Source organism: Lissotriton vulgaris, chromosome 12, assembly GCF_964263255.1.
Source record: "Lissotriton vulgaris chromosome 12, aLisVul1.2, whole genome shotgun sequence".
Taxonomy (NCBI): Eukaryota; Metazoa; Chordata; class Amphibia; order Caudata; family Salamandridae; genus Lissotriton; species Lissotriton vulgaris.
The window spans coordinates 515,843,107-515,862,985 of NC_141700.1; the positions used below are offsets into that span (position 1 = coordinate 515,843,107).

At 44.3% G+C, this 19,879-nt stretch overlaps 1 protein-coding gene across 7 annotated transcripts in view; it reads right to left on the reverse strand.

Moving 5' to 3' along the window:
* Positions 1-19,504, reverse strand: part of MTSS2 (MTSS I-BAR domain containing 2) — a 320,542-nt gene extending 301,038 nt beyond the window's left edge. For 5 of the 7 annotated variants that reach the window (XM_086945291.1, XM_086945287.1, XM_086945289.1 and 2 more), the window contains exon 1: positions 18,893-19,462. In XM_086945291.1, coding sequence (XP_086801417.1) covers positions 18,893-18,961 — 69 coding nt within the window. In that variant the 5' untranslated portion in view covers positions 18,962-19,462. Of the gene's footprint in view, positions 1-18,892 lie in introns of all 7 variants that reach the window. The other 2 variants (XM_086945290.1, XM_086945292.1) reach the window with 2 other exon arrangements.
* Positions 19,505-19,879: the final 375 nt, after the last annotated feature.

Genomic DNA, 19,879 nt, shown 5'->3' on the forward strand with positions numbered 1-19,879 from the left:
TTAAAACATTTGCTAGGGCTTCTCCATCTTTATAAGTGCAACAATCACACCAGTGTAATTCAAGAAATGCCAAATGGCATGTACCCATTGCTCAATCTACATTGCACCCAAATACTGCATGGGTCAGATCCTAGTTTTTGGGAAGTTGGGGTGAACATTAACAGTTTTTGTAGACAACAGCAACCCACAAATTGTTGTCTCAGAGCGCTGTAATTAGGGATGAAAAGCATTGGGAAGGTAAACTCTCATGTCATCAGACATGTGAGAGATGGCCACATCAGTTGAATATGTTCTGTGGTGAATTCTGTGATGAAAAGTTTTTTAAATGTCTCCTGTCGTGCAAATGAAGTCTTCACGATTATAAACCAGTTTCAGGCGTATGACTATCATATAACTCTTAGCGTACATGACAAAGAGTCTAGCTGGAAGCAAGGCATTAATCCTTAGTATAAGTCTTTTGGGTCCCAGCTGTATTAACAGAAAAGGTACATTTTGGCCCTCAAGGACTGAGAATTGGTGTTACAGGGGGTGGTGCCTTGTACATGGAAATATCCACCTCCTGATCTCTCTAGATTAGCGGGAGGATTTCCATTGGATAATCTCAGATACCTGATGGATGAGTCAATGAGTCAAATGCGGGACTATGTACAGATTTGTGTGCAATGCACATTGTTTTAAAATGGACTCTCTTTCTGCTCAGCATCCAGAGTACTGGTTGTAAGGGGAACATTGTATGGTCTTAGTGCCTTCGGCAAAAAAAAAACATGCAGAATGTTTTTGATTATTTGCAGTTCCTCGAGTGATTTTCCTGGATGATCTCGAAGAATTATTTTGTAATAATCCCCGTAAAAGGACATGATGGCGAGGACTAGCAATCCTTTAGAGAACAGCAGAAAGGCAAAGAAGCCCTGACACAAGCGTAGATGTTAGAAGGCGCATTTGGTGACCAAAAAGCATTCACAACGTTGATGGCGTGGGTGAGAGGTTACCAAAATGCCTAAAGATTGTTACAGTTGCTTAAAATATGAAAAACAATTAAGATGAAAATGAGAATTGAACAAACATCGTTGAGAGTCTCTTCTCTTGAGCTTAGATTTAATCTGTCTGCAATCAAAACACTGCTATTACAATAAAAAAATATTGCATTATGGTACTAAATGTATACCTTTCCGAAAATGCGCCAAATGGACCGACTCCAGCAGAGGAGAAGTCAATTTGTGGACTAGCACAGTATAGGATGAGTATACAGTCACTTTAGGTGGCCTACCAAAATTCGAATGACTAGCCAAGGGAGCAGTTTTTGCACTGCTCATACCAGATATGTTCTTTACCTTACTTCTCAGTGCAAGACGTATCAGGGTTAGGAAAGGGAAGGGAGCAGTCCTGACAAATGCCCCTTACTGATTTGTGGCTTAATAGTTGTTTGAATCATGTAGACAATAGGGATTTGTGTTACACAATCCTATTAAGGCTTTGACATATCCATGCAAATAGGGGTCTGAAATAAAGGAAAGTTCATTGATCACCCTAAACTCATTTTTAATTTGAACCCCTTTGATTGAAAAAAGACTGATGCTAATAGATAGCGTGATTGGGAAAAACAAAAGAAATTCTCTACTACACACTTACAAATTAAAGCAGTCTACTCTGTTTCTGTAGCTCTGCAAACCTGGCTTGAGGGAGACCATGACTGATGCATTATGGTAGCAGGTGGACATAAGCGTTTGCCTGCAGAGATCTTTGTGCACCCTTCAGGTTATCCAGTTAGGTCAATAAAGTGAGTACCACTTAGTTACATATAGTACCAATTGTTATTTATAGCCCCATGAAATGACAACACGGAGATGGCAAAGACTATATGAAACCAAGTGCTTAATAATGAATGTTTATGTCCCTGTATGCCTGGCATACACACTACAGATCTCAGTTTCATTGTTCTAGGCGCAACTGTTGCATTTGTACTCCGCGATGTTTCTGTAACCGGAGTACATGCTGGCAAAAATAACCATCACACACATATTGCCAGAAGAACACATTCAAAGACTCCTGGGTAATTTAAGAGCCTGCACCCATAATTTACATGGAAGATCAATGAGCTGGGGCAAATTTTGTGAAATTGTATGACTTTTCACAGAATGTTAAGACTTCAGAACATGTTTCCTAGATTTTGAATGTTTTTACATGGTGGTCATACTCACGCTCCTCCTCTGGGTCCACAGTCAATCCTGTAAAATAGCTTGCAAACACTGTACTGGGCTGAGTTAAGTATATATCCTTAATTTCCACCAAAGTCACACATTTTTTCCTGCTCTTCCAACTTAAGTTTTGCTGGAACATTGTAGCTATCAAAGGACGTGCATGAGCTGGCGTAACAACTGTATGTATTTCTTCGTGCTTTATTGACAAAACTGACAATAGGGGAGTAAGGCAAGGCTGCATCTTAGCTTCTTTTTTGTTTTCACTTTACATCAACAACTTAGATAAAGAACTGTGCAAACTAGGAGTAGATTCCCCTAAAGTAGTCAGCCGTAGTATTCCCGTCCTACTGTACGCGGACAACGCAGTGCTGTTAGCCCGGACCCCTTTGGGGCTCCAGAGACTGATAGACGGCTTAGTTCACTTCATGAATACACTAGATTTATCCGCTAATTTGGATAAATCATACGTTATGCTGACAGGGGCCAGACCAGATAACAAGTTTTCTTACAGAATAATTAATCATAAATTGGGGTTGGTTTTGTCCTTTTCATATTTAGGCCTTTAATTTGATGGACGGTTAAATTTTAAACCCCTCTGGGAAAAACTGTTAAAAATTGATGGCCTCAACGGGGGCAATAATGAGTTACGGCCGTAGGCTAGACAGGTGGTCACCGCAACAAGTTATGAACCTGTACAGATCAATCTGCTGCGCTAAAGTAGTCTATGGGGAAGAAGTTTGGGGCTTTGTAGACGCTCAGCACATACAGGCTGAAGAAAATAAATATTTTAGAAGGGTACTCAAAACGCCTCACAGCACCACTGCCCACATCATACACAAAGAACTAGGGGTGGCTTATATTGAGGACCAAATCAAGGTCAGGCCGGCGATGGCCTGTGTCAAGATTTGGATTAATCCGGAGGCTGATTTAACTAGACAAATTATTACAGACTACCTGAAAAGAGATAAAGGAATGCGTATCCCCTGGTTACAATATGTAAGTGTCACACTGGAGGGTATTGGTTGCGGGAACATCTTTACCAACCCCAAATCTATTATTCCGCAGGATAGACTGAGAGTCAAAAAAAGGTTCGGGGAACAGGCAGCCACAATTAGGGCAATCAAGGAAGCTGGTAAATCCACAGTGATGGCATATAGTGCAGTAAAAACTGAAAAGGGTATGGAGCCATATCTTGCACTGACACATAACGCGCAGGACAGATTTTATATGACTCGTTTTAGGCTCAACCTTTTACATCATATATTGGCACACCCCACTGGTTTTACTATAACGGTTGAGCAGAAGGGTAGCTGCGGCTGCGACAATAGGTCTCCGCAGGATACCCTCCATTTTGTTTTATTATGTCCATTTTATAGTTTACCCAGGCGCAAGTTCCTGGTGGGACTTCTGAAAAGTGCAAAGTTAAAAAATGCCAAGGCAGCTTTATTGTTTCTTCAGAAGGCTAACGATGCTTACATTCTGTTCTGTATAATGAATTTTATCAAGATGGCGGTTAGGTTAAGGAACTCGAGGGAGTGAAATTGATTGTATTATTTGTTAGCAAATTGTCCTTTGATGAATTAATGACTGTATGATAAGACAGTTTTTTTTTTTAAAGGAATGAAAAACATTTTTTTAGCTGTTTTTATGTACATATATGGTATTTTGTGAATACCGAATAAAAATATTTTGATGATGATGATGATGACAAAACTGACATCTGTGTGATGTTTCACTAATCAGCTCGGTCCTTGCCAACTCAGTAAGCCTCGGTCTGACATTTTTTCTTATGAAGTAGCTGTGTCTGTGTCTCGGTATTAGGATCCTGTTTTCTTGATAAACAGATGCAAAAGACTTTGCAATGACTAGATCAGGGTTCTCCAACGAGCATTTTGGGAGCTATTGGTAGCTCTCCAGCTACCTATGAGGGGCACTCCTGTGTATCTCAACATTGTACATGAAAAGCTTTAGTTTGGTTGAATTATATTAATATACAAAATAAGATTTGAGGATGACATTTAAATGGTAATTCATGATACCGTGGGCAGTCTTATTATAGAAGTTCTTTCCTAGGTATCAAGGGTCATTGAAAATATGACTGCTGTTGCATGTACATCAAGTGGTCCTGATGTAAGGGATGAAGGATGCCGAAGATGCTCAAAGGGTGCTGTGGAGGCAACACGGTCGAAAGGATCTTTCTGCAGGGATTCCTTGGTCCCTGAAGATGGTGAGAGGGTCCTGTTTGCAGGGTCGACATCTCACATCATCCTCTCTGGTCTGGCGGAAGTTGAGTCACAGGTGGTCTACCAGTTGCCAACTGTTGCAGTCCCATGTGAATCCTTCCCCAGTCGATAACTCTCCTTCTGAGGGTCCCAGCAACTCTCTGACAGCACTCTTGGATTCAGCTAACTCGGGTACAACTTTGTGCTGCAGCTCTTGGTCCTTGGTGCTGCACGGCAGGTATGGTAGCGGTTCGAAGACTTTAAGCTACCATCTTGCCGCAGCAAGCTACTTCTGCTCTTGTGTCCCTGTGCTGCGAACAAGAGGACAGTCGGCTAGCCCTTGAAGTCTCTTGGCTTGAAAGGGCTCTGGAGACAACTCATTTGAGCATGACACGCATGGCTCAGTCCTTCTCTTCTCTAGCTACCAGATGCAGTCTTCGGCAGTGCAGCCTCTCTTTGCTGGTCCCTCGGTACAGCAGGGTAGTCCTCCTTCGATCTTTCTTTCAACTTAGTCAAGAGCTGAGATCTGGGTGCCCTCTTTATGCACGAAAAGTGCCCTCAAGGCGGGAGGCGGTTGGTAGCCAGTGGGCTACCAGCTTCCTCCCACCCACCTGGTGGCCACTTTCTATGGAGTGTGGCATCTGGCTATCCCAGGATGCACCATTCTGCCCCCTCCCAAGATGGCAAGACCCCACTTTGGGAGCACAGACCTCACTAGTCCACCCCGGGGTTGTGGCTACCTCAGGGGTACACGCCCGTTTGGCAACTGATTTCCCCTCTGCGTTTACTGTGCCAATTTGTCCAACTTAAGTATGGGGCAGCCCTTCCCCTGATGTTAAACATCTGCCCTTCAAAGGCAGCTTCACCTTTGAAGCCGACCTTTTGGGGCGAAACACCCTAGTAGCTTCCTGCAGGAGGGAGGTGACACTTCCTTGACCTGCAATTCCTAATTGTTCTCTTTCCTGGGAGTCGTTATCACATTGTTTCAGGCGGGCAGAAAGCTGTCCCATGGAGCAGGCTCCATGTGTGCCCCGGGAAGGCACAAGAGTTTTAAAGGCAGCAAAGTGGCAGCTTTGCACTTTGGCACCAAGAACAGTGGCAAAGTGCCCAAAGCACCTAGACCAGCAAAAACGAAATCAAACACACAGCAAAATAACAGGAGGCAAAGGCAAAAATACAGGGGAAACCCACACCAATGTTGCCAGGTCTAACACAGTGCACACTGCTTTACCAGTCTGTACTGGTGAACTGGGGGACTTGCTTTACTTGGAGGACCTCCAGTCCTCCAATCAGTGTTGCGAGCCCTGGGGCACCCCTCTAACTTACATGCCTTGGGTTCCATGGTACCATGTACTAGGGACTTACAGCTAAGTTAGCCATCTCCAATTGAGTATAGCCATTTTGCAATTCACTTTAGGATCAGGGCACCGGCACTGAGGTTGAGTCAAAAAAACAGCAACATCAGTCAGAAAACCTGGGATGTGACCATACAAAAAGAGGCCTCACCCTACACGTAACCACTATGTATCTCACCCAAGAGGGGCCATCGGAAGGACAAAGACACAGATGTTGCTAGGTCGATGTGCCAAAAAGATATATATATATATATCTATATATATATATATATATATATATATATATATAGCAGCAAACTCCTCCGACAGGCAAAGAAGCAGAGGCCGCAGCGGGGAATCTGGTGGAAGCTTTTAATTTGATGCAAAGGCATAATGCATTTTGGCCGCTCATCGGCCTTCCTCAGATGCCAACAAACATTTCTGGAGACTTTTTTTGACGTTTGAAATGTCCTTGCCGCATTTCCATTGGCTGGAATTCGCCACACCCCCTCATGAATTACTGCTCACTGCCTGTAGTTCGTAGGGACTACAAGCCCCAGAATGCCTCTCCCAGGTAAGAGCTGCACGGGTTGAGTCCGTGTGGATTTCTGCGTTATACGGCAAAGTTGCGAGAAAAAAAAATATATATATATATATATATATATATATATATATATATATATATATATATATATATATATATACACACACACATACACACATATCGGAGGGCAAATCCGTGAGGCATCGCAGGATTACCAAAGAAATACTGAACCGGGAACAACAACAAAAATCATAGGTAAGCAAAAAGTGATCATACCCCTCTTTAACTGACACATTACAAAATAAAACCAAGCAGATAAGATAGTACAACAAGAAGGAAACCAACCATCTTCATTAAGAGAACTATTATCAGATCCATCTGAAAGAATGGCTAGTACAACAAAAAGGAAACCAACCATCTTCCTTAAGAGAACCACTATCAGAACCAACTGAAAGCATATAGTGTAATTTATGAAAGTCAGGACCGAACAGACTTTTTATCCCTGTGCTGACATTAAAAACTGCACCAAAGAAAACTAGAGCGCCAAGCTCCTCATAAAATGTTGCCATAACATGGCACATGGGAAAGGAAGGAGCGAAAAACTCTAGATATGGAAGCTTAAACCTGCACCAACACAAACTTGCCTGCAAACTGATCAGACCCTGCTGGATATCTATGGAATGGAATGGAAAGAAAATATTTCTTACCCTAATAACCAGGCATTCTACATGGTGTCACACTACACCTAATGACACCAAAACAGGTCCAAAAACACTGAGCTTCAATATACCCTGAAACTCAGGAAGGCCCACCCAAACATTTTGACATCTTACTTTTCAAAACACTTACTTTTCCAAACACTTATCAGGGTATGTGGTCACCACTGAATTCACGCAATCATAAACAGAGGGGTGCCACCCTTACTTGGAAATCTCAATGAAGAATGCATCACTTGATTCGAATTGCCACAGCTTTCACCAGTCATATCCTACTACGATATGAATAAGAGCATCCAGCTTAACACCAAGAAAGGTGCAAAAATAACAATTGATGGACAGAATGCAGAACAATGTCATACATTCACCCAGTAGAGAGATCTGGGCCTAAATCTATCATTTGTTTTTTTCTCCCCATGCCATTCCAGTTTGAACCCAGCCATATGCAAATCAGTCTTGACCCTGCGCTCAATGGGAACAGTCTAGCCCGAACTACCTTGCCAGGTCATCCCTGGATTGGAAACAAGCATCATAGGACCGGTTTCGGGGTTTCACCCCTCATCAACCAAGACAGCTTGACTCCACTGGCATGGAGAGCACGGGACCCAATGTGGGCATACCCGTCCCACTCGAGGTGACAAATGCAAAAAGAACAATTGATGGACAGAATGCAGAACAATGTCATACATTCACCCCAGTACAGAGATCTGGGCCTAAATCCATCATTTTTTTGTACCCCGTGCCATTCCAGTTTGAACCCAGCCATATGCAAATCAGTCTTGACACTTCCCAGTGGGAACAGTCCGGCCCGAACTGCCATGCCAGGTCCTCCCTGGACTGGAAACAAGCATGGCGCTGGCTTTGCGCCGCCGCTGCGTCACAAAAATGAGGCCAAGGGGCTTGTAAATCTGCCCCTGTCTGAGACTAAAAAATAGTTTGTTGTACTGCATAACGATTTTACGGTTACTCGTTTTTCCCACTAACATTACATTGATAATCGTTGCGTCTCGCAAGTTGGAATTGATGAAAATTGTATCTTGTCCGCATGCTACGTGCTCTACTAAATACAACAAAAAAATGTAAATATTACTACACATTGACAGAGACACAAGACTCCAGCCAGAACTGAAGAAAGACAGCGGCCGACGGTCACGTCAGCCTCAGACGTGACGTCGTACGCGTGGATTACGCCTGCGCCTGCGCAGAAAGAGGTTAAAGGTGCAAGAGGAGAAATGCAGCCGACTGGACGTCTTGAGAGGTGCGTTTCTTTTTTTTGTAAAATATTAGTATAAGTCCAAAGTTTATCAAATGAACGCTCGGGCCTCTACTTTTGTGCAAAAGGGAGGTCTGTAGCACAGACTTCCAAAGTTCAGCGTTTGTGTAATTTACAGAATAGATGCGAGGGCTGTTACTTGGAGTGAAAGGGAGGGGGATCCAGTTGCGGAGACACCACCGCCGTGTTAACGTTAGTTAGGCATAGTCAATAAGACTTTGTTAAAAAAAAAGAGTGAGAGGCAAAGGTAGAGAAATAGATGGAAAACATTTTTAGAGCGAAAGTGTGGAAAATTGCTTGCATGAATGCACGACACAAACCATAATCTCTCCCCGGTTTAAACGATTAAAAGACATCTTAGTAAATCAGCTGAATTGTAGAGTCCATGGTGCAGCATCTTTCGAAGATCGGAAAGGGTGGAACTGTCTGTCCTTCAAGTGATAAGTTTAGAGCGCTGACTCGAGGTACGACCCTTAGCAACTCATTCGGCTGATTTAAACTGTTGAATCGGGCTTTTTTTAGGACGAGTGTTCTGGAGTGGGCGGTAGGTCTTCTGTCCGAATTTGTAACACCTGTGTCTTTTGCGACTTAGCCCTGTTAGCAGAGAGGGGAACGTGTAATTTATGTGTATCTTGGCCTGCAGCTCTACTGAATGAAACAAACACATGTGAGATTTGATTTTTGGACTAGTATTCGCTCGGAAATCTCCTTTCTGTAAGTGTCTGTCTAGACTGAGAGAGATCTGTGGCGCACGTCTGTACGTTTTGTTGTCACCATGGGCAGAGAGCAACAACCCCACACCTAAAAGGTGGGCTCTCAACATATTTTCTTTGATGTTAGAATCCCACTTTACATGGACAGGGCGGCGCCAATAATCATAGGCGTGAGCTGCTCCCTTCTCTGCCAGGCAGCCTCAGTCTCTTACCAGGGAGGGCCGTCACGTGTCTTGTTTAGTGGGTGCAACTCCTTGTCTTTTGGTATTATATTTCTATTATGTTACCTTTGTTCTGCCACATTTTCTGACTCCTGTAATACAGTAATGGATTTTAAGTGTGATATACAAAGATGTAGCATTGCCCCTTGTTGTTGCCTAGATATTTTTAAAGGAGGAAACAATACTTTGGAGATAGAGCGGGGCTTTAAATGGTGTAGGTCCCTCCGGGTCCGAGACCCTGCACCAGTTGGAAGCTGACCTGTTTCGGGCCATGTGTTCCTGTCCTTAACGTTACTGGGAAGAACAACGGATTTACTATCATTCACAATAACATGTAAAAGACGTGTTTTAAAATATTAAACCTATAAGATACAATGATTCTACTAAAGATAAGCTAAGAACAGTATACAAAAAATGGACTACTAGACAGCACCTCTAGTTCAGGCGAGAGTATTTGCTTTTTCCAGGATGTTTTTCTTTTTTCCCCCGCAGTACATTACTCTTTAATATCGTGTTCTGTGTAGCTTTTAGGTGTTCTTGTGAGGCAGTTAGTGGGTGGGTGTTTATGACGCAGCAGGTGTGAGCTCTGTAGTTGAAGCTAAAGGTTGTGTGAATTTCTCATATTGCCAATCCTGTCCTTGGACTCTCTTCAGACTGAAAAGAGTAGTGGAGCCACATGCCAGTTGTAATTGTGATTCTGTGCAACATTTTGAAGGAGGTACACAAATGTAAAAATATTTACAGTGCAAAAGTAAATCAAAATGCATTCGTTAGTTAGTGTGTTGTCTGTGTATGGAGGTAGTGAAGAAGAGGCAAGAAAGTTCCAGCTGGAGAGAATGAAAAGAGGATGCAGAAGAGGAAAGAGATGAGCTGTGGAATATGCAGATGGAAGATTTCAGAAAGATGTGGGTACAAAAAGTGTGTGTTTTGCAGAGAGGCTACAGAGGAAAGTGGTGTAAACTGTGAAGGGAAGTACATGAGTGATTGTGAAACGCTAAAGACCTCTACCCTTTCCACAGGCCTCAGTAGCATTAAATTCAATCTCATACTTTCAGAAGTGGAACAATTTAAATTCTAATTATTCACAAAATCATTGTTGTTACCCATTCATCTGCTACTGCTAACTGATAAGCATGGACATGCCCTATTTGAAACCCCACCACCACTCTTTTTTTCATCCCACTTAAAGTCCGGAGATAGAGACTGCCTAAGTGCTCTTTTAAAATTGTGCAGGTGTGTTTTTGGAGCTTGACAGGAAGCTTCTGTTCCCAAAATCTAAGGCAGACTGTCTTGTCCATCATCCCTAAGCCCCCCCTACCCCCCCCCCCCCCCCGGTTATAGACAAGAACGTGTCTGCAAAGGATAATCCACTTGTGTGCTCTACTTAAATGAATATAAGGCTACCAGACAGCTTCATGATGTCAAGGACACCAGGTGCCAGCCCTGGACTTCTTTTAACCGAACTCTTTTTAGGTATGTCCAATTGGTTAATTTGAAGACTACAACTTCCTGGATTGTTGATGGAAAATGCTGTCCTGGGTGGTACTACGGGGTCATCTGGATACAATGTGCAAATGTAAACATTCTGTTGTTTGCACTGCTCTCGGCACTTGTGTTGGCCTATTTGTAGAGAAGGGAGTTTGGGTCAACGGACATAAGGAGATTTACCAAAGATCACAGGTGCTGTATACAGGAGGAAGTCATGATTGTAACTCATAAATTAATCACAAATTACATCTCCAGTTGTGTGTTGGGTGTGTCTACCCTTTCACACTGCACAGTCGAGTGGCATCACCGACTGACAGCTCAATTTAAACCAATGTCTGCAATTACCCCCCCCCCCCCCCTTTAGTACAACAGTGCGCTCTAAACTGGCTTCTCGAATGCCACTGTCCCAAAAGCAAGAATCAACAAAAAAATGCCAGTACTGCACTTCAATTCAATAGTTTCTGCTAATTGAGTAACAATCCTCAATTCGGAAAGACCAATCTTTTAGTCTGGTTTCTTATGAACATTTCTTTTTATTTTGGATTTTATTCCTTAAGTTTTTTTTATATTTTTGTTGGACCTTCTTTAAACAAAAATTATTTCACAAAAATAGAGACTTGAAAGGTATATACAAAAACATCCGATATATACAAAGACATCCAAAAAATATCACAACTCACATATAATGTATATCACTTTGCAAAATATTTAGTGGACACATTAAACATTCAAAGGACAACATTAAGTGCACTTAGAGACATGAACATACAAGACTGGACAAATTGACGACACATTAACAAATATAACCTGTTCAAAAACAAGTGTAAACGCCCTGTATTGAATAAAGTTTTTTGAGAACAGGTGCGGATACTAGTGATTAGTACAAGATTTGTTTGTGCATATTTTCATATAATAGACCATCTGATAATTCAATTTTTAAGTTGTAATCCTGGGGAGATTGGTCTATTTGAGAGAACGGAGGTAAAGAGAACAAGGGTCGACGCGTTTCGAATCCCTTATGTAGCAGGGATTCTCATCAGGACCGTGGAGATTCAATCTACAAAAATAAATAAAATACATTCTGTCAGTCATACTCACAACACTCGACTTCAATCAGTCACACACACTCTCTCAGATCATACCTGTATTTATGATTCAGTGGTCGGTCTCCCAACAAAGTGACTACTCGTGTAGCTGTAATGTTAAGAATTCAATGGGCATAATTAGTGTTGGTTAGCCAGTAAAGCGGAAACAATGATGACGTTCGTTAATCTGGGTACTTACATAGATAGGCGGTATGACCGCGTGGTCAGTTTATTGTTGTCAGTTTCTTCAAACAATTCTGTAATGAAGAAAAGAAGAAATGTCCTATTTACTTTGGCAATCCTGTGCTCCGTATTAAAATGGCTCGCATATGCTCATATTTCAAATGACGGGCTTAGTGGAGCAGGTGTATTCGAGCTCTTTAGTTTATTCGCACGCAGCACGCGTGATTTCTAGGTGAAGGGTGTGCGAATAAATGGAGTGGTTTGGCGTTCGGTAGCGTCCATTTATGTATGTTTAGGAAGGATGTAGAATTGCGCTCTGTAATTCGATGGCATGTCTATGCTCGTATTGAATAACGGATATCGTCAGGCGGCATTCCAAGTACACGGATGGGTTGAAGCTTATCGGCTGCGCGCTAGGGAAATCTTACCGGTATTAGTTTCTCAAGTCTCCTCCATACGCGTCCACGTCCATCACTGAGGCGCGTTTGTGATTATCCCGGTTGACCCGGTTGTATAAGTGATTGGAACCTGCTGCTAAGGCTTCTGGGAATCGTAGTTTTTCGGTTTTGAACATGTGCTAATTGCAATGTTTGTTTAGGGGTATGCAAAAGTATGGTTTAGTCCGTTTTTGGTGGCAGATTATGCCGATTCCGTAGGTCTGGAGGTTTTTAAAAAAAAACCTTGACAGCTGTTGCTTAGCAACCCGTGTAAGTACATTGTAGATCGAATGTATGGTGATAGAAAGTATCATTGCTGTCCAATGCATCCATGAATTCTAACCACAGTAGATGTAGAATGGGGGGAGAGAGAAATCACCACTCTGTTCATAAGTTATAAAGTTCCGACATTTCGTTCAAGCCCTGAGTGGCCGAGTTGAATTTTAGGATCAGCATTGCTTCTCGTTGCTTTAGTTTGGTCTCTAGATCTCCGCCCCTCTGGTCATGCTCTAACTTCGAAATGACGGTCCATCTGAAGTCGAGGTCTCCGTGTGACTCGTCAATCCAATGTTGTACAAGGGGTGCTGTGGTGATTTTTTTCTTTATTCTTGATTTATGTTGAGAGATTCTCTGTCTGATTTCCTGATTTGTTTTCCCTATGTACAATTTGGGGCATGGACATAGGATGGCGTAGATCAAGTTTTTTGATTTGCAATTCGTAAAGGTGTTGTGTTTCCATGAGATTCCTTCATGTTGGAATACATTCCCCTCAATTGTGGAATTACAACACATGCATGTTCCGCACTTCTGATGTCCTGTAACTGGAGGTAAATTGACAAATTCACGTATTGTGGGGGTCTTCTTGACAGGGACGGCTGCCCTAATTACTTGGTTCGCAATGCTCTTATCTTTTTTGAAGGCAAAGAGTGGTTTGGCGTTCAACTGTATGTCAACATCCTTTATTAGATGCCAGTTCTGGTGGATGACCTTTTTGAGAAAGTTAGATGCTGCCCCAAAGGTAGTGACACATACTGTGCGCTCGAGTTTTTTCTTTTCTTTCTTTCTCAGGAGTTCTTCTCGTGGTGTCCACCACGCGCGTTTGATTGCTTGTTTGACCAATTTAGATGGATATCCCCGGTCTAAAAGTCTCTCCATGAGCAAGTTTGCATGGTACATATAATCGTCTTTAAATGAACAATTTCGACGTATACGGAGAAATTGGCCTATTGGTAAATTTTCTTTCAGACTGCGCGGGTGGTTACTTGAGAAATGCAAGGATTTGTTGCGGTCAGTCTCTTTTCTGAAGAGGGTAGTCACCAACTGTCCATCTGTGCAATAAACTTCCACATCCACAAGACTTTCCTTTCTAGATGTGGAAGTTTATTGCACAGATGGACAGTTGGTGACTACCCTCTTCAGAAAAGAGACTGACCGCAACAAATCCTTGCATTTCTCAAGTAACCACCCGCGCAGTCTGAAAGAAAATTTACCAATAGGCCAATTTCTCCGTATACGTCGAAATTGTTCATTTAAAGACGAGTATATGTACCATGCAAACTTGCTCATGGAGAGACTTTTAGACCGGGGATATCCATCTAAATTGGTCAAACAAGCAATCAAACGCGCGTGGTGGACACCACGAGAAGAACTCCTGAGAAAGAAAGAAAAGAAAAAACTCGAGCGCACAGTATGTGTCACTACCTTTGGGGCATCATCTAACTTTCTCAAAAAGGTCATCCACCAGAACTGGCATCTAATAAAGGATGTTGACATACAGTTGAACGCCAAACCACTCTTTGCCTTCAAAAAAGATAAGAGCATTGCGAACCAAGTAATTAGGGCAGCCGTCCCTGTCAAGAAGACCCCCACAATACGTGAATTTGTCAATTTACCTCCAGTTACAGGACATAAGAAGTGCGGAACATGCATGTGTTGTAATTCCACAATTGAGGGGAATGTATTCCAACATGAAGGAATCTCATGGAAACACAACACCTTTACGAATTGCAAATCAAAAAACTTGATCTACGCCATCCTATGTCCATGCCCCAAATTGTACATAGGGAAAACAAATCAGGAAATCAGACAGAGAATCTCTCAACATAAATCAAGAATAAAGAAAAAAATCACCACAGCACCCCTTGTACAACATTGGATTGATGAGTCACACGGAGACCTCGACTTCAGATGGACCGTCATTTCGAAGTTAGAGCATGACCAGAGAGCGGAGATCTAGAGACCAAACTAAAGCAACGAGAAGCAATGCTGATCCTAAAATTCAACTCGGCCACTCAGGGCTTGAACGAAATGTCGGAACTTTATAACTTATGAACAGAGTGGTGATTTCTCTCTCCCCCCATTCTACATCTACTGTGGTTAGAATTCATGGATGCATTGGACAGCAATGATACTTTCTATCACCATACATTCGATCTACAATGTACTTACACAGGTTGCTAAGCAACAGCTGTCAAGGTTTTTTAAAAAAAACCTCCAGACCTACGGAATCGGCATAATCTGCCACCAAAAACGGACTAAACCATACTTTTGCATACCCCTAAACAAACATTGCAATTAGCACAACATGTTCAAAACCGAAAAACTACGATTCCCAGAAGCCTTAGCAGCAGGTTCCAATCACTTATACAACCGGGTCAACCGGGATAATCACAAACGCGCCTCAGTGATGGACGTGGACGCGTATGGAGGAGACTTGAGAAACTAATACCGGTAAGATTTCCCTAGCGCGCAGCCGATAAGCTTCAACCCATCCGTGTACTTGGAATGCCGCCTGACGATATCCGTTATTCAATACGAGCATAGACATGCCATCGAATTACAGAGCGCAATTCTACATCCTTCCTAAACATACATAAATGGACGCTACCGAACGCCAAACCACTCCATTTATTCGCACACCCTTCACCTAGAAATCACGCGTGCTGCGTGCGAATAAACTAAAGAGCTCGAATACACCTGCTCCACTAAGCCCGTCATTTGAAATATGAGCATATGCGAGCCATTTTAATACTGAGCACAGGATTGCCAAAGTAAATAGGACATTTCTTCTTTTCTTCATTACAGAATTGTTTGAAGAAACTGACAACAATAAACTGACCACGCGGTCATACCGCCTATCTATGTAAGTATCCAGATTAACGAACGTCATCATTGTTTCCGCTTTACTGGCTAACCAACACTAATTATGCCCATTGAATTCTTAACATTACAGCTACACGAGTAGTCACTTTGTTGGGAGACCGACCACTGAATCATAAATACAGGTATGATCTGAGAGAGTGTGTGTGACTGATTGAAGTCGAGTGTTGTGAGTATGACTGACAGAATGTTTTTTATTTATTTTTGTAGATTGAATCTCCACGGTCCTGATGAGAATCCCTGCTACATAAGGGATTCGAAACGCGTCGACCCTTGTTCTCTTTACCTCCGTTCTCTCAAATAGACCAATCTCCCCAGGATTACAACTTAAACATTGAATTATCAGATGGTCTATTATATGAAAATATGCACAAACAAATCTTGTACTAATCACTAGTATCCGCACCTGTTCTCAAAAAACTTTATTCAATACAGGGCGTTTACACTTGTTTTTGAACAGGTTATATTTGTTAATGTGTCGTCAATTTGTCCAGTCTTGTATGTTCATGTCTCTAAGTGCACTTAATGTTGTCCTTTGAATGTTTAATGTGTCCACTAAATATTTTGCAAAGTGATATACATTATATGTGAGTTGTGATATTTTTTGGATGTCTTTGTATATATCGGATGTTTTTGTATATACCTTTCAAGTCTCTATTTTTGTGAAATAATTTTTGTTTAAAGAAGGTCCAACAAAAATATAAAAAAAACTTAAGGAATAAAATCCAAAATAAAAAGAAATGTTCATAAGAAACCAGACTAAAAGATTGGTCTTTCCGAATTGAGGATTGTTACTCAATTAGCAGAAACTATTGAATTGAAGTGCAGTACTGGCATTTTTTTGTTGATTCTTGTATTGGCGCAGCCTTACTGCGTTGGAGCCAGAACCCCTACTGTTGCCACACTGTCCCAAAAGCAACACCTCCCTACTACTCCGTCGTCCTCACACACTACAGACTAAACACACTCAAGGAGCCACACTGTCGTGTACACGCATTGTGGGTGCTTTGAATCGGTCTTGGGGCTTAACAAAACCCCATGCAAATTCCTTGTTGCATAATATCTCACAGAAGTTCATAGACTTTGGGCTTATCGGGACCGCGTTCTGCCCCGGGCATTAAACGTGTCACAAATACTCCATGAGCCCCTGGCTAGCACTTGTTATTAAGAAACCGCTATAATTGTGGTGCGCAGGGTACCACCCGAGCCTGGTGCCACTGCACTGGCTGTACTGACAATAGCCACACCCTTGCCGCCACCACCACAACAACATCTGTGCTCCCTCTGGCCTACGCGTGGTCTATGCACTCCCCAGCCAGGAGAGAGCCCCGCCCCCTGAGCTCAAGGGGAGGGGCCGATACTGACAGGCCAGTGACAGAGCGAGTTGCCAGTTGCTCAGTGCTGACATTAACCCTTTCACCCCGACCTGACCCGTCACTGATGGCAAACAGGAGCCTCTGCAGGTCTTCCCATCTGTCCTCGGCGGACACGCTCCTCACAGCAGTGCAGCCCCAGCTCAGAGGCGCTGAGCCGTGCATTCCTGAGGAGGGATGCACCTCTCAAAGGCTGTCTGCAGAAGAGAGCTGTAGCTCTTCCTGCAGCCTTGAGCCCTGCATTCCCCAGGAGAGATGCTCCTCTCACAGTCTGTCTGCAGAACAGATTTGCACCTCTTCTTTCCCATCTTTAAGAAAATGCAGACCCAAAGCTAACCACGTGTTGGTGTGTCTTTAGATCCCATCTGTCCCTTCCCAGCAGGCTGTTTCCCAGTGTCCCCGTTGTTCTGTTAAGGATGAATATGCAATCTTTTAGAGGTTTCTGTACATTCTTTTCACAAAAGCTCTGTCTCTCTCCCAGTGACGCCTACCAAATAATTGAGCCAGGCGGTCTCTTTAGCAGGCTCCCGTCTCCCCCAGCCTGCGCTCTTTCTGTAAATGAATGGCTGCTTCTGTGCCTCATGCATTGGCTAGTACAGGTGCTTTCCAACAAGACATCAGTCATCCTCTCTTGTGATCCAACATTGATTTTTAGTTTAAAGTATCCTTTGTTCAGAGGTATGAGGGACATTGCCTCTCGTCTAGTAGAAACTAACTTGAACAAATAAAACATGTATTTTTTATTCTGAGAGGCCCAGACCTATAGAAGGCCTGCTTGGCTCCTCTGCAGTGATGGTTTCATGGCAGGTTGTAAGGAGCACCGTTAGGCACTGGCTGATAAAGAGTTAACCCCATTCCTCCCCAGTGTTTCATGTTTTTTTTTCTAGCCCAGGCAATGACAGCATTGTCTGATGGCGCTCTGGGAAGAGACGGAGAGAGTGCGCCTTGCAAAAGCCTCGAGGGATGCTTTACACATTTACAAAATAACAGACAAAACATAAACCAGCACATACGTATGTGCGCTCCACGTCACGCACCTATCCCGGCAGCAGAGGGTTCTGAGCGCGGCTGTAAGACATGGTTCTGAACTAAAAATGAAACAAAGCGTTCACGCGCACTGCCCACAAATCACGGCTTGGTTATGTCACGCGCGTTTAATATAAAGCTGCAATAAAATATATTTTAAAAAATGAAATTGAAGTTGCTGCATAGACAAAAGCAGGTCGATAACAGTATCCCGGATTCGTTATGTCTGCGCGGAGGCTCAAGGACGCCATGCATGCTCGTGGCATATAGCGCTTTAATGAAAGCATACATCCCCCCCAGGAAAGCCCTTCATGGCCAATATGCAATTGAAAGGCGCTGCTGGGACAAGGGGAGACGTGTCTGTCGAGTGTGTTGTTCGCATGTGTCCTGCAGCTGCCGTGACTCATACTGCATATAATGCCATATTAAAAAACTAAAACTTTAAGAGATTTCGCGTCTTTCTAGTGTGATTTCCACATATTTGTATTTTCTCAGGGCAGAATTTCAGCAGAAGTGCCCCTGAATTGCCATTCGTGGGGAATAAAATATTCCAGTGAACATGTAGGGTGATTAGTGGGGTGCTGAAGGGGCATGTCTGCAGCAGATGCAACGAAAGCCACGTCTGCGTGCAGCGCCTTGCAAGCACGCACTGCACGGACATGACAGCCCGCCAGACGGATGCAGGGCTCCCAAAACACAAACACACTCGCAGGCAAACGTGCCACACCAGGCAATGCGGAATAAAGCCCCCGCCGTCCTGGCAGATTAAAGGAGGACTAGGAGGGGGGGCTTTATAACGCCGGCAGATTAAATGGGGGTGGGGGGAGTTTAAAGCGCCAAGAAGCAGTTCTGCGCGTGGTGAACGCTGTATAGAAAGAAGATGGTTTGCTGGTCACGAGCGACGCCCCCTCGGCTCTTACCTTCATGTCGTTGATGATGGCCTGGAAGAGACCCCCCAGGGCCCCACATTCCTTGTCCACGGTCTCCATGGTCCGCTAGATTAGATCCGGAGGGGGAGAAGAGATGCCGGGACTGCAAACGGAGCCACAGGGAAGAGCAAATCAAAACCCAATCCACGGCGGGTCGAAGCAAGGGACAATCCGTCACTGGTCCATCGGGCTGCAGGCTTTGGGTCTCCGGGGTCCGAATATCCGAGGGTCTGGGATGGACCGTGGAAGAGGCGGCGTGTGCTAGTCTTTTCTGTCACCAAATAGCTGCCCCCAGTTCCATGCAAGGGTTTATCCCGGCTCCCAGAGCCATGTCCTGGGCGCCCTGGCTGCTCCCGGGAGTCGGCATTGGCGCAGCAGAGTCCAGCGCCCCGGAGCTGGGTGGGTGGGTGGGTGTGCGCCACGAACGGGAGCTGAGCAGACCCCTAGCTCTCCGGTGGCAGACAGGAGGAAGCCGATGTGTGCCGGGGGGAGGCTGATGGAGAAGGGTGAGCAGTGGGGGCGCAGTCCTCGGCGAGCGCAGGGTGTGCAGCAGCGCCGCCCGTGCAGTCCCAGGCGCTGCTGGGGAGGAAGGGGGCACGGCTGAGCGCCAGGCGTGGGGGCTGGATGCGATCCCGGGGAGGATGAGATGCTGCGGACTAAGGGGGGAGTAGGAAATCCTGATCCGCGCTGGGGGAGGGGGCCAGGGATGCTGTGCAATGCAGCTGCAGCAGCCTCACACCAGGGGCAGTGGAGGCAGGCAGTGCAGCAGGCAGTAATCTGATCAGACTGGCAGCGGGGGAGGGGGCTGGGGCTCTGTCACATGGACCGCGCGGAGGGAGTGACCCGGCGGGGGCTGTGGGAAAGGCAGGGCGCAGGGGATGCCCATTCAGTGCCTTTGAAATCCGAGACCCCGGGGGCTGCTCCTGCCGCTTTCACTCAGTCCTGCGGATGAGCTGGGAAGGGACAGGCAGGAAGGGG